The sequence below is a fragment of the Chlamydotis macqueenii genome, chromosome 23, assembly GCF_036417535.1.
Source record: "Chlamydotis macqueenii isolate bChlMac1 chromosome 23, bChlMac1.mat, whole genome shotgun sequence".
Lineage (NCBI taxonomy): Eukaryota > Metazoa > Chordata > Aves > Otidiformes > Otididae > Chlamydotis > Chlamydotis macqueenii.
In genome coordinates, this window is record NC_141578.1 from 5748941 (window position 1) to 5763532 (window position 14592).

At 53.4% G+C, this 14592-nt stretch overlaps 1 protein-coding gene across 1 annotated transcript in view; it reads right to left on the reverse strand.

Annotated features, from left to right (window-relative positions):
• The window catches only part of PLXNA2 (plexin A2), a 167912-nt gene that overhangs the window by 136293 nt on the left and 17027 nt on the right, over positions 1-14592 (reverse strand). Inside the window, exons 2-3 of the mRNA XM_086765428.1 lie at positions 10573-11827; positions 8981-9163 (exon numbers count right to left, since the gene is read on the reverse strand). Coding sequence (XP_086621554.1) covers positions 8981-9163; positions 10573-11760 — 1371 coding nt within the window. The 5' untranslated portion in view covers positions 11761-11827. The remainder of the gene's footprint in view (positions 1-8980; positions 9164-10572; positions 11828-14592) is intronic.

Consider the following 14592-nt stretch of genomic DNA (forward strand, 5'->3'; position numbering starts at 1 on the left):
AGGCCCCGCTGCTTTTAATGAGCTGACGAGGGGGAAGAAGGGGCCGAGGCGAGACGAACAATTACCACCTACAGTCGCACCAGAGCTTCACGCTGCCTGGCTCTCGTGCTTATAGGATGCTCAGGCTGGTTTGCGTAAGGCCTGCAGGCAGGTTTATGAGATTAAAGCCCAGCACACAATAAATAATTTAGCAGCTTACTACAAAAAAAAAAAATTCCCGCGCTGTAGAATAGCTAGGCTGTATGATGTGTACATTCATTTTAAGTGCACATCACTTTCATCTACGTGTATCTAGCTGATACAGAGACATGTAACCAGGCGAGAAGGAACAACTGGGAAAGGTGACAGGGTTCCCGGCTGAGGAGCCGGCAGGGAATGACGGGACAAACGCTGCCGAAGCCACTTACTAACTATTCCAGGTCTGCCCATGCTGCCGCCTGAGCTCCCCTGTTTGCACGCCTGTGTCAGAGGAATCTTAAACCCTCACTCAGCCAATTATTCCTCCACTGCCTCAACCCCACAGGATTGACAGCTCTTGGTCCCACCAGCCATCGTCCCCTCCTCCCGTGGGAAATCTGCCCAAGAGGGAGAGCTGCCCAACAGATGGGAGTCACTGCCACATCTCCTCGGTCCCAGGCCAGACCTTGGTGACCAGACTGCCAGTCCCTTCAGTGTCCTCGGGGCTCACCAAGCCCCGGGTGAGATATGGCCAGGTACAGGGGTGTAAATCACAATGTGCAAATTCAAGTTATAGAGCAGAAAATTGCAAGCTTGAGTATCATATTCAGTGTCAGCTCCATAAAACCAGTGGCTAGCATGAGAAGAAGAACGCAAGCATCCTTACCCTCACAGCACCACCACGCTTCTCTCCCCCAGACATTAAATGTGGCTCCCTCCCCTCACGATCAGCACCACCCGAGATTTCTTTGAGACACACCTAATGAATAACCATAATCTCCCAACCTACAAGTTAAAGTGACAGTGGGGAAAAAGCCCCCCACAACCAAAACCCAAACGCATGGGAAGACTGAACGCATCCAACCTTGGACAGTGCGCGTGCAGCGGGGTGGTTGGGAGGAGAACCAGGAGTTGCTGCCAGTGCTGGAAATAAGTAGCGGTCACATTCAACCTCAGCATTTCGTTGCTCTTTTCAGCCAAGCCGCAGCCAGGAAAGCCCATGGCCCCACCGAACCACTCTGGTGCCGAATTCGGGCGGGCTCTGCTCTCCCCAGCCCCAGGAGCTCCGTACCGCGCTCAGGGGTCATCTCCCTCCTTTATTGCTGCCGGCAAAGAGCTCCCTGAAGGCCTGAGAAACGCAGGCATCTGCCTGTCCATGCATCTCCGCAGAAATGAGAAGAGGGTAATAAAAGGGAGGGGGAGGTGGGGAGACCATGCATCATAACAGGCGTAATGGACTAACGCTGATAGAGAGACCGGCCGCGTCCAATCCAGGCCAGTCTGGCACGGCCACAAACACCGGGCAGATGCTCCGGTGATGGATTTGCCTTCACACTCCATGCAGTATTTTATGGCCCCGCTAACACTGTCGTCGCCCCGGCCGGTGGCAAACAGCAACCGTAACAACAATGGGCAGTAAACCTGATTGTGGGACTGAGGAAATATTAAAGGCAGCATCAGGCAGACGCACACTGGAAAGCCTAACAGCAAGTCCCACCACAGTGGTACAGCTCCTGCACGGCATTTTCTCCCTGATCTTCCCCAAATCCCAACCCTTTTGTAGCAGCAGCAGCAGCTCGGGGGCTGTGCCACCACGCGTGACCCTTCCTGCGGATTCCCCTTCCCCGCCCCTCCCGGCACATTTGTGTTTTCCACATCCATTTTTGTTTTACCCCTCAAGGAAGCATTTATAGAAGCAACATAGCATGGTCTTCTCACAGTATTTCTCGCCACCCGGGGATTTAAGATCTCACAAATGGACCAAAACCCATGTTAGTTTGACCTCGGAGGATTTTAAAAGCCTGCAGAAAAAAAGAAATATATATATATATATATGTAGTAAAGAACGCATGAACTTCTTGACTCATAAATAGAAAGGCAGGAGGCTAACACCGCCCTCCGCCCCAAAGCCAACAACAGCTTCTTCAGATTTGCACTCAGAGGAAAGCAGGGGACAGTCAGAAAAACTAAGATGGATTCGCAAAATATTCTGGTGAAAAATATCAGGAAATACCAAGATTACTTCAAGAAGAAACATGTTACCGAACTAGATGAAAATCTAACTCTGCTTCTAGCATGAGACGGAGGAGGAATAACTTCTGCCTCACTTCATTCTCATAAAGGAGATAACACCTCTTCTTATAAAATTGTGTGGATAAATTATCCTCTAAATATGTCAAAGAAAGAAAAGTGCACAAGGGAGAAAAACAGCCTCAATAAGAGCATCTGAAAGGGAATGCCAGGACCAAATCCCAGAGGTGAACCTACACAAATCGCTCTTGAAAAGAAACCCTTCCAGCATGTGGAGCCCGGCCACGCGCAGCCTTTGCTGGGCTCCACTTCATCTGGAAACGAACAAGATGTACTGGTTGCACTCGAAAATTTCAAGCTGATTTTTCAAGGTGCCTGAACCCAAGTACGAACCAGAGTGATCGCCGTCTCATGAGCCAAGAAGCAGATGCAAGCAGACTCCAAGCCCACCTGGCTCCATTTCACATAGCATTTCCTTACTTGCCCCTCAGCTCTCCTGCAGCTACAAAAATACATCCCAGCTTCTGTTTTTTTTCTTATTTGACTTGCTCTGCCAGGCAATAGATAACAGAAGTAGAGAAGTAATGCCGGGAGAAGAGGAGGCCAGTTCCACGGCTGTAAGTGTTGTAGGGATGTTCCCGAACTGGAGTCTAGAGTGACTTGCCAGCTCTGCCCCTTCTCCAGCCCTGAAACACGTGTGCGAGTGCTCTCCTCTGGCTTTGCTCACTTTTCCTGTCCTCTTGCACAAATTCCAATTAATAACTAAGACTCCAACTTCTAGCTGCTAACGATAACAAATGTAGGGGACCATTGGACATTGTGGGGACACGTTTCTGGGGTCACCGTTTGACAGCATCCTTTCGACACATACAGAAGCAAAAGGGAATTACTGTCTGGGAAAAAAGAATCCCAGCTTCCCCGACCACGCCAGAGCAAATCGCCAACAATACCATACCAAATAAACACCCCCTTATTTCACATCCTGAGGCAAGAAACAGAGACGTGTTTCTCAGACCTTTCAATTAAACAACTTCTTCAGAATCACCTGCCATCTTACACCTCTGCTGGGACACAGAGGTCCGCGCTCTGAGGGCGATGGATTGATCCTGAGTCAGCAATCACCTGACCTCACAACCCACGGGTCAAACTCGGCGTCTCCTTTGGAAGGCGCCTGCACCCGGATGCTTTTCACCCGTTCAATAACAGCCTGATGTCCTCTTGCCTTCTCCACACACTGATGCAACTGACTTGTTCCTGAAGTGCTACAGAATGCGTGCGGGGGCGATAATTAAGGATAAATTAAAAGGATGAGATAACCATCCATAGAATGAAGTCAGATAAGGACAGGTTCAAACGTATATTTCATTGGGAAAGGTCTGTTTTATTCCCACTAATGGAACAAATTAAATCAGCCAAGCTGAATAAAACCATCACATACCAAGACGTAACAACGCACTTAAAGTTCGCCTTTCCCCTGACTGCGTAATCCGATCAGTTATCACTGTCCCTTGCGAAAACGGAGATCTGCCTTTGTTGAAAGCAAGGACAGACATTACACATCACGCACTGGGGCACCCAACAGCTGAACAGGGATGCACTTCCCATCATGAAAGCTAGGTACAGCACTACACATTTTTCCGTGGCACTTCTCCAGATAGAGACCCAAGCAGCTCTTCACGGGTGACCTTGCACGCCAGAACTGATTCAAGCCGTGCATGGCGCAGCTGCCATCGGGACAGCGCGTTACAGGAGCTCAGAACATCTGATGCCCACGTATCCGGCAGGATCGGGCATGAACTGAGACGCAGACACGATCCTTCACCTCAGGGCACCTGAAATAACCAAACCTGGGCTCCTGCCTCCAGTGCCAAAGTTTCCACTGAAGACAGACAGTGCTTTCTGTTTGCTTTGCAGAAGCAACCCAACCCCTGGATGCGGAGTCCAGCCGTCAGAGCGGGCCTGGATGGCTCTAATGCAGCCTCCAGCCGAAGCACATCCCAAACCTCCCAGCATCTCCAGGCACACAGATCCAAGCCTCGTGGCCACCGGAGCAACTCAGTGCTGGGCGAAAACCAGCTACCGCGCCACCGTGACCGCTTTTCCCCGTGGAGTCATCCCACGTGGCAGCCAGAACATCCAGCTCACGTGAGGGTAGGGAAGGGATGGCGATGCTGCAAGCTCCCGCTGCAGGGACTGGTTCTCCTGCAGCAGGCGTGAACAGCATGACGGTAAAATAATACCTAGACAGTGCGCTGTCAGACACAGAACAGACATTTATTTACTCTTGATCACAAACAATGTCCTCTATTGACAAGCCGAATGAAGGGCACTTCACTGATTTATTAGATCTAATAAGAAACACACCTCTCGGGATGAAATACAAGATTGATTTTCAGCGGCGAGCCACGCTGCTCTCCCAGCCGCTACGTTCAGCCTGATGAGGTGAAACAGGGCACGCAGGGGGACGGAGCCGAAACAGCGCTGGGTGCGGGAAATAAATGGCGAGGCTTGCACGAGGAAGGGGAGCTGACATGGAAACAAGGCTTGCAACAGCAGCCCTTCTTCCTGCAGCCACTAAGACTACGTATCTTCAGAGAAGAGCAGCAAACAACTATGAAGTTTTAAGGGCAACTCCAGCACAGCTCTTGGGAAACCTCTGAGTCAAGCCCTTCCCATGCATCTGCCTTTCAGAGGAACCCCTCTGAAGATAGCAAGCATAATTTTCACATCAGCCTCAGCATCTACCAGGCCAACCACACCAGCCGAGTTCCACGGATGCCGTTTTCCATTAGGAAAAAGACAACTATAGTGCAGCAGTGCTTAGCTTGAGGCCCTATTAATAGCAGTCCTAATTATACGGCTGCAAATTTAATTCATAGCGATGATTAGTGTCAAAATCAAAGGCATCACACATCAATATTGATGGAATTGCATGAAGCCCATAAACAGAACGAGCAAGCCAACACATCTCCCCCCAGCAGTTAGTTGCTGTTAACCGTCGCATTAATGTCTCTTCTAATTTTGCTCGATGAAAATTGTTTTATTGCAAGAATCCACAATTCTGAATGATTATGTCTCTAACATGACCCCCTTCCCTCTTGCTCCCCCAGCCATGGAGCTGGGATGCTTTGGAAGGAGAGCTGGACCCCCAGCTGCAGGGAGAGCTGCATCCCACGTCCCTGTGCTTCATCCGAAAGGTCACAGCATCACCAGTACGTTTGCTATTCACCCACTTAAGGAAAACTGCTGAGGAACAGGAGTTCTCAAAACCAGTGGGCTGCCGGGGGGCAGGCGGTGTCGCGGGGCGCAGTTATTCCGCGTGGTACGCACACCGAGGCATGCCCCGCGTACAGGCGGGCTGTGATGAGAGGCAGCCAGCTGGCCAAGAAAATCCTTCCTCCAGCACTGGGTTTTAATGGAGAACAGATCTACCAATTCATCCTTCTCCCCCTTCCACGGTAACCGGGGACAGAGGGTGCGCACACGCATGTCACACGCGTGTCTCCAGCTGTGTGGGGAGCAGTCCAGAGCAGCCACGGCGGGTACAAGCACACCCTCAACCCTGAGCTAAAATCCAGCAAACGCTTTGGTTCCCCGCAGGAAAGACGCCAAGTTCATTGCCAACTGACTTGTCCCTCATCACTGACTTATTCGTCAGCAGCTCCGGCACCAACGCCCCGCCGGTGCGGCGCGGCCATGCCGAACTCCCAGCCGGGCCGTGCAGACCCCGCGGCCAACCTGCCCAGGCTGCCCGCACCGGCCGGACCCCGCGGGGCTCCGAAACCTCAAAGCAAGGGGCAGCAGGAAAGTTGCGAGCCTCGCCACGGGGCTCAGCGCTGCCAACAGAAACCTTCGCTCCTTCCCTTACACTCCAGCCAGCGCTGGCTGGTAAAGGAGCAAAAAAGGGGCTTCAAATGTACCCGGGAAACGGAGAAGGGGCAGGGCGAGACGGCATGGGGCTGTACCAGGCAGGAATGTCTGGGGACCTTCAGCGTTCAGCTCCTTCGGAGGCTGAAGCCACAGCAGCCGCTCTCCGAGGAGACGTCGCACGAGGCAGTTAGGTGAATAGCTAACGGGAAGAAGGACATCAGTGAGATAACGCAGCGTCCTCAGTAATGAATTCTCACAGGGGAAGCACAAACACATTTGAAAGATTTCAGAGCTGGCTCCTTGACTTCTTTCCTCCAGCTACACAAAAATGTCGTCTTTGAAGCCCCAGACTGAGCCACCAGCTTGTTTCCAAAGTAAATAAATGGCTGTGGGAGAGGGAATAGGTGTGACGCAGTGCTCAGACAGGAATTGTGTAGGTAGATATGGAAAGGTGGTGAGCGGGAGGAGAGAAGGCATCTAAGTTCCCGGCACTTACAGAGGTGTGTACATTTTTGCCATCCTCATTTCACATATGGGGAAAAAAAGAGATGGAAACAGCCCCGAGCATCCTGAGCACTCACTGAGTTAGAGACATGTCTGCTCTTGGAACACACACAAAAACTGGAGACAGCCTGCGAACTTCCCACCAGGCCTGCAACGCCCGCTCTACAGCGAGACTCCCTCCGCTCAACGCAAGGCTGCTTCCTACGCTTCACGCAACCTCTCTTAGGCCATGTAAAAGATAATCCCACACGTCAAATGAGAAAAGATTTACTAAAGGTGTGGGCAGGACCACGAGGCAGAGAAAGACAACGCTCCCAGCCCCGTACAGTGGCGGACAGGACCACGATTGCTCCAGCTAACGACAACAGGAGGCACGGGTCTCATCAGCTGCAGACGACACTGACACAGGTTAAATCAGGGTGCTTGGCAGACGCCATGAAAGACCGACTGTAGCGAACGCCTGGAGTGAATTTGCCCGAGAGATGAAGCAGTTTTCTCAGTGCCCGGTTACCGCTGGCTCAAACACAGGTAAAACGCGATGGGTTCCCGCATCCCTGCTTCCCCATCGCCCCCGGTCCTGTCCAGCCCCTGCCTCCCGGGCAGAGCGAAGTGGATGGGCGAGAACAGATCGGCCTCGCCTCAGAAAGGTAAGTGTTCCACGAAGAACAGCACAAGGAATTAACCTGTGCTGGAGAGCCCGCTTCTTCTGCGATCCCACATCATTCACGGGAGGCGACGGTAAATTCCGAGCGCGCAGGCACAAGCTTTTTGCTCTAAGTGCCTCGAACAGAGGCATCCCCCAAAACGCTGCAAACAGCGAGTACCGTGCTAGCACACGCATTTCCACTACGCTGCGGGAGCCTCTCCCACCCCTTTAGCCAGAAAATCCCAGCGCTCCCCTGCGCCACGGCGGGTGGGGTGGGCAGGGAGGAGAGGGGCTCTGCTTCCAAGCCCGCTTCTCCCCCGCGTTCAGAATCGCCCTGCTGCAACTGGAGAGGCGCAGGGAGGCACCTAATTTACCACTACTCAGCACTTGTAAGGCGCTGAATGAATATTAATGAACTGATGTAATTAAAATGATGCAGACGTTCAAGTGTAGTCTCTGCCTGTCCTTGTATCTTCCTGGATAGATGAGGAAGAAATTCCCTGCTGCTTAAGGACACAAAAAATTAACAACCTGCCGTTGATTACATTCGTTAACTCTTTCCCTGGTATGAAGAAGCAGGGTCTGCATTCAGTGGGTGCCCCTAACGCTGACATTTACATTTTAGGTTAATGTGAAGGATCTCAGCTCTCCAGAGCAGCCTCTCTAAGGCTGGTTTTGCTGGAGCTGGATCAGACTCCCACAGGTGCTGATGAGCTGGTTTCCAGTTACAGCTCCAGCTGTAAAGACCAGGGAGGGGTGGGGTGGGGGGGTCCCCTCTGCTTGCACGCCCCAAGGCCCTTTCCACACTCATTTTAAACACCAGACTCCTTAGGACCACACAACAGGCAGGACTGGGCCTGACCAGCCTTTGCACTCCTCTTACTGAAGAGCAGTTCAGAGGGGACGAAAAAAATCCCAGCTGGACTTCAAAATCCTATCACCCACTGGAGCCCCACCCCCGCCCCAGTCCCTGTGCTGGGAGGGAAAGCAGCAGGAGCATCCCTCCGCCCTGGGCAGCCAGCCCCAGTGTTTGGGATGCAGAGGGTGAGGAATGTCATCCAGGACTGATCAATCACCCAGCTGTCAGAGGGAAGAGCAGGAGGTAAGAGGCAGAGAGAAGCAGCAGGACTTTGCCTGAGGCTTGGTTTCCAAAAGCAGCCAAGTTAACCCATTCCTGCCCATGACCAAACCACCTGCCACCATCAGCAACTTTGCCACCACCCAAAGCTTGCTAACCGGCAGTCTTCTACACAAGTTGCAGAAGGATTGATGGGAAACAATTCAAAACTAGTGCAAGATTTCCACCAGCACGACAAAAAGGAGGAAAGATCCGAGAGCTTGGATAGAGCTGGCTGAGATTCACCCAAACTCAGAAACTGCAAGCCAGCGCCTCACTTGTCTCTAATCGGAGAAGTCCATGACGACCCTGGTAATTTCTGCATCAGCCCCACGCGCACACACAGAGAGTAATTTACTTTTCCAGGACCAGGCTGCAGCAGTTTCCCCTGCACCTCTCCACTCCAAAAGAAAGCACAGCCACACCGCTCTGCACGAACAGTACGGACGCTGACCTTGGCATCACCAACGCAAGGCTCTCTGCGACCCAGCCCCTGGCATTTTTGCTCCTGCCTGCCTCCCAGTTTCACGCTGGGAAATATCTGTAAGATACAGCTGCAGCTCCGCGCATCAGAGACTCCTGAGAGAGGTGAGAAATGGATCCTGGCTCTCCAAAGCCATGGAAAAAAAGCTTACCTTCTTCAGCTTGCCAGTCTTGGTCCCCACAAACACCACGCTGTAGCCATTGTAGACGTAGGAAGCCACAGAAGTCATCCGGTCCCGGCTCGAGGTGAAGAGCGTCACCCCGTCCACCGGCGTCGAGCCTCCCAGGGGCTGGTTGATGTCGAGCCCGCAGAAATTGTCATCGATGGGGACTGGCTGGAAAGACGAGGTTTGGGGCAGCCATGAGTGAAGTGCAAAGCGAGGGGCAGCCCCACGCACCCAGGCTCACGCGGAGGGGAGCCCGCGGTGCCGACAGCAGGGCGGGAGATGCCGCCACACAACCTCCCCCCCCGAGGGACCCTGCCAGCTTCAGCCACCTTCTGCAACGGCTTGTTCCCCTCACTGCCCCAGGCCAGGACACCCTGCAGTTGCTCCAAAATGTGTCTGGACAGGGCTGAGGAGGAACCCCAAGTCCAACAGACATTTCCACTCATTTTCTGAATCTACGAGGCGTCTCATGGGTGTAGCCCTGCTGCAGGGCCACGCAGGAACTCTCTCCTCCACTCATTTCACCTCCTCTCCTCTCGATTTCCAGAGTATCGAGCAGTATAAACAGAAAGCTGCTCAGCATTCCCACCAGGGAAGACGGGGCTGCTGGAAAGCACCAGGCTGTCTGCCTGGAAGGGTGGGTGGTCACACAGAGAACGGGCTCTGGCAACATAAAACACCCGAGTGATAAACGGGAAGATGCGCTCTTGCTCCTTCCACTTGCCCAGCTGCGTGTTCTCCTACACATCGCCTCGCTGTGCCTCAGTTTCCTTTCTACAGCACGGGGAACATGGATGCTGCCTTCTACAACACCGCTTGCCAGGAGTAAAGGAAAACCATTCTGCCCACAGCTAAGTGTTACGAAGCCGTATCAGCTGAGACCGCTTGAGTGAATTCCTAAGTGGGACAGGCAGCGGGGTGCTGACACGGGTGGCCACTCGCCATCATGCTGGCTGCCATCCACTTATTTCCCACAAGGGACATTAACTACCAAACGCTCAGGCACATTTGGCTGCAACTGCAGCGGGACGACTCTCCCCTGCGCAAGCCAGCGCTCAAGCCCCTGTTCACCTCCCTTCTTTCATTTTACCCGCGTTTCTCTCTTCCCAGCAGACAGACTTAACATGCTTGGCAAAAGAAGGCCTCAGGAATTCTCAAGTCAACCCAGGAACAACGTGCATGTGAATCAAGACTAAAGAAACCAACTGAATAAAAAATACAAAAGACAAACTGTCATTTGTATTTATTATTAATTTGTTGATGCCACCGTCCTGCTTAGGGAAGGGCGAGGGCCTTCCTCCAGCTTCCACAGTCCCGGGCTGGGAAAAGCAAACACTCCCAGCAAGCTGCACACCTTTATTCATCTGCCTGAACGCCACCCCTTCCTTTCATCGCCATCACCAACTGTCTGGTATCAATAGGGATTAAAGAGAAGAAGGACTGCTATGTCTGCTCTGCATTCAAGGAAACTGAGGCACAGAAAAACTGGTCCTATTCTGCAAGCTCATGTGCCACAGGGCCAGGCATTGATACTGGATCTCAAGGGCTACCATGGTCAATAGTCGGAGCATCCTTACCGCTTTGGTGCACTGGACGTCTTTCCCCAGCAGCCAGTTGAGCTCCAGGTTGCCTTCCCCCTGGTAGCAGGACTGCAGGCGGTCCTTGATCTGAGCGTTGATGGTGCGAATGGGGAAGACGCAGAGCGCAGAGTCATCGGGCGGCTGGTGGTACTGCTTCTGTCCCTTGGAGAAAATGGCAAAGAGGACATCCTCCTGGGCTGTGATATTGAGGGACCTGGCCAGCACCTCTCCTGGCTTGGAGAGGTACGCTGCTTGCAGGAGGCGGTACTCCGTGTCCCCCTTGACGCAACCAAAGGGCAGAGAGACGTAGGAGTGGAATTTGGGGTCGTCTTTGCAGAGACGGACTATGCGAGACGTGTAAAAGAGATCACTGGCGGAGTTGATGGACACACCCTCTGGGGTCTCTGGCTGGACCGTCAAAAAGTAGACAAAGTTGCCGCTGGCAAAACCATAGATGTAGAAGATATCAAAGTGCGAAACAAGGGCCAAGGTATCCGAGGGGATTTTGATGAGGGATGAGACAAAGTCACTGTGGAGCTCGTAATCCAACATAGCTGATGACTCTGGGTCCCGGGGAAGTTTGCGGCTGGAGAGGGTGGGGAAATAATCCTGCTTCCCATCCACCGCTGTGCCGATGAAGAGCTTCCCATCTTCACCTTCCGAGCGCACGATCACACCGTACATTGTCCCCGTCTTGTTGACGCTGGAGAGGTAGTGCTCCTTTTTGTGCGAGGGCTCTACCAAGATGAAGAGGTCATCCAGGCGCAGCAGCTTGCAGACCCCCTGGTAGAGGCTGCCGCAAGCCAGCAGCCGGTTCTCAGAGTAGTCGATGATCAGCAGCTTGTTGACATTGTTGGTGAGAGTGAGGATCTCGCTGCATGGCTGGACGATGAGGGGTGGGTAGCAGGATTTATTGTCCTCCTCGGGACCAGTTTTATGAGCCACCAAAATGGTTAGGTTGCCCGAAAGCTTGTAAACCCTGTTGATAGCTCCAACGTAGACCGCTCCGGTGCCTTGGTGGACAGTCAGGTGGTTGAATGTCCAGTCCCGGTTCTCAGAGTGGAAAGTGCTGAACAAGACATTGCTGGACACATTTCGGGAGAGGGATGCCAGGAAGAGACAGAGCAAAGCCACCGACCAGCCATCAGAGTCCAGTACCCGAGGCCAGTTCTTCCTCTGATCCATCCTGGGAGAGGCAAACTTTGTGTTCCCCGCGTGTGTCCTGTGCCCAGGCAACGTTCCTCACATGGTTCTGGGGAAAGAAAAGAAATGCACAGAGCAAAGGATTAGATCCAGTGTGCCCTGCAGATAAAATTCAAAGGAGGCTTTCTAATTACACAGTCCTTGAGATAAAGCGAGGACATCTCTAAGCCCAACAAGAATTAAGCAGGTCTCCTAACTTATTGGTAAACAGTTCAGGCACAATGTTTTGCCACTTGGTTCAGCCTCTGCGTGTTAATTCGTTGTGTGGTTTAGCTGTTTATGATGTACGCTGCTCAGCCACAGGAGGGGATGATCAGCTTCAGCCCAAGACAAAGCCCACAGCTCACACACCCAACCATCAATCCGCAGTCTTGGCTAAAAGGATGTCTCCTGCAGGGAATGTTGTTGGAAGGAACAGGGAAATAAGAGGTGTTCTCTACCTTTAAATCCTCTATGATTTAATTGGGAAACCTGAAGAAGAAGTCTCACGCAGGCAAGTTCATTGAGCATAGACACACCAAAGCCGCCAGCATCTCCCCTCCACCACTCCCTGGAGCCAGGAGTGCCTCCATGGGTGCTTTTCCAGCAGAAACTCCTCACCACCTTCACGAGGTACTCCACTGCTGAAAATCAGCCACCGCCGGGGCAGGGGGACACAGTTAGATCAGTGACCAAACACTGCCAGCAGCACCACGTGCAGGGGAGACACCACCAACCCGGGAGCCTCGGACAAATTTCCTGCTCTAGCAAAACTCACAGGCGATGATCAAAACTGAAACGAAGCAACAGCTTGGACACTGGGTCCAGAAGACCCACTGCCAACTGAATTGCACACACACCCTTCCCGACAGCTCTATGGATAACAGTTGGAAGTAGAGTCTCCTCCGACTGACATGTTTGTCCACACGGACAAGGCAAGGTAAGATTCGAGCTGGGGACCTTTGGCCCAAATCTACGTGGAAATGGTGTATGAAAGTCAGACAAGTTTGCTTATTTCGTTTTTGTAGGTGCTCCCGAAGCACCTAGACTGCATTCGAGCCCAAGGGACGGCTGGAGCCTGCCAAGCCCCGGCCCAAGCCTCATCCTTCCCGCTCACAGCTGTCAGGCTGAATTAGGAATCACCAGGCTGGAATTTCCTTCAGAAGCGGGCGCTCGCCTTAGACAGGCTCTGGCTGCATGAGGCACGTTTACATCAGAGCTTTCCATCCGCCCTTCCGGACAGCACACGTGGTCGCAGTAGCTGCTGAAAAAAACTCTCATAACCCTCTGCCTGCTCCACCTCGTCACCTAGCACCTCCGGTTTGGCGGCAGACTCCCCTGGTGAAAACACAAACATTACAGACAACCCGAATCCATGCATTTCCACGTCTGTCTCATCTAAGGGGGGTCCGGCTTGGACCATCCCATGCAGGAGGTATTGGCTGAGTTCCCACCTCAGCCCTGGACTTCCAGCAGCACCCCAGGCTCCCACAGAGCAGCTGGAAGCGATGCCAGCCGAGCACTCCGCAAGGCAGCAAGGACCCAGCTTCATGGATCCACTCAGAGGAGCTGTGGAGCCAGCAGAACAATGCTCTGAGGAAGGCACCACGCAAGGGCCCTGAGAGCATCCCCGCAGCGGGGCTCTGTGCCTCCCTCGTCACCGCAGACATGCCTGGAGGGCACCAGATCATGCCTCATCCTTGTCACCATCTCCAGACCTGACCACGACTCGTGCTCCTCGCCTGACCTCAGCCTTGCTCATCACCACAGCTACATCTGACTGCCTGGACTCAGAAAACCATTACAAAGTTCTCCTTTATCCCAAATTATGCATTCCTTGCACGCTCCAGGCTGGACGATTAAAGGAATCATTTCAGCCTGCCTTGGGGAAGAGATGTTCTCCACCACAGAGAACATGAGATGCGCTGGTCACACTGGTCCTGGGAAGAAGCTGAGGACGAGCCACCGTTCCACCTCTCTCTGCACCCAAGTCTCATCACCTCCCACCACGGCCACGGCAGCCCAAGCACACACGCTGGGGAGAAATCCGCGCTCTCTGCGGACGGGACTCTCCTCCCTGCCCCGTGAGCAGACGCGGGGGGCTGCTCGCTGGTACAGCCTGCGCTCAGCTGTCCCCACCAGCGGGCAGTGATGCCCATCTCCCTTCTGCTATTTGAAATAACTCGCGCTGCCGAAAGCCTGCACCGAGCTGGCAAGTGAGTGTCAGCGAAGGGCCGCTCTTTAGGCTTGTTAACGCCGGGAGCCGGAGACGGCGTTTCTGAAAGGTGACAAAGGAGCCCTGTCCCCGGGCTGCACATCTCTGTGCCACTGACAAGACAGGAGAGCGCGGTAATGGCTTTCTCATTCTGCTCAGGGACACATTTCCCCGGCTACTTGCTTCTTATTTCCAGTCTCTTAATTGCCACCTTTGGCTGGAGCAGTTTCTCTCTCCCCCAGCCGGGACGCAGGCCCTGCCGCGTTATCGTTTGGAGGGCTGGGGGAGAAAGCAGCCGCCCGCGCTACCTCCTGGCTCTCCTCGTTAAATATACAAATGGACATCCCAAAACTGAATAGGGAATCTTCCAAGTCACACCGTGGACCTGCTCAGAGGAAGGCTCTCCATGCCACCCGCCCACCCACCGACGGGCTCCGGTGACCTGCGGTGGGGACACCGACCCGATCACGGGCACTGGGGGTCCCGGAGCAGCTTTGCTTTTGGATATTGCAGCAGCGTGGTTCCAGACACCGAGCAGCCTGTGCGTCTCTGGCAGGGAGATGCCAGCCGGCGGCACGGTGCCATCTCAAACCCCCGGGGAACCCCGCGCTGCGGAAGAG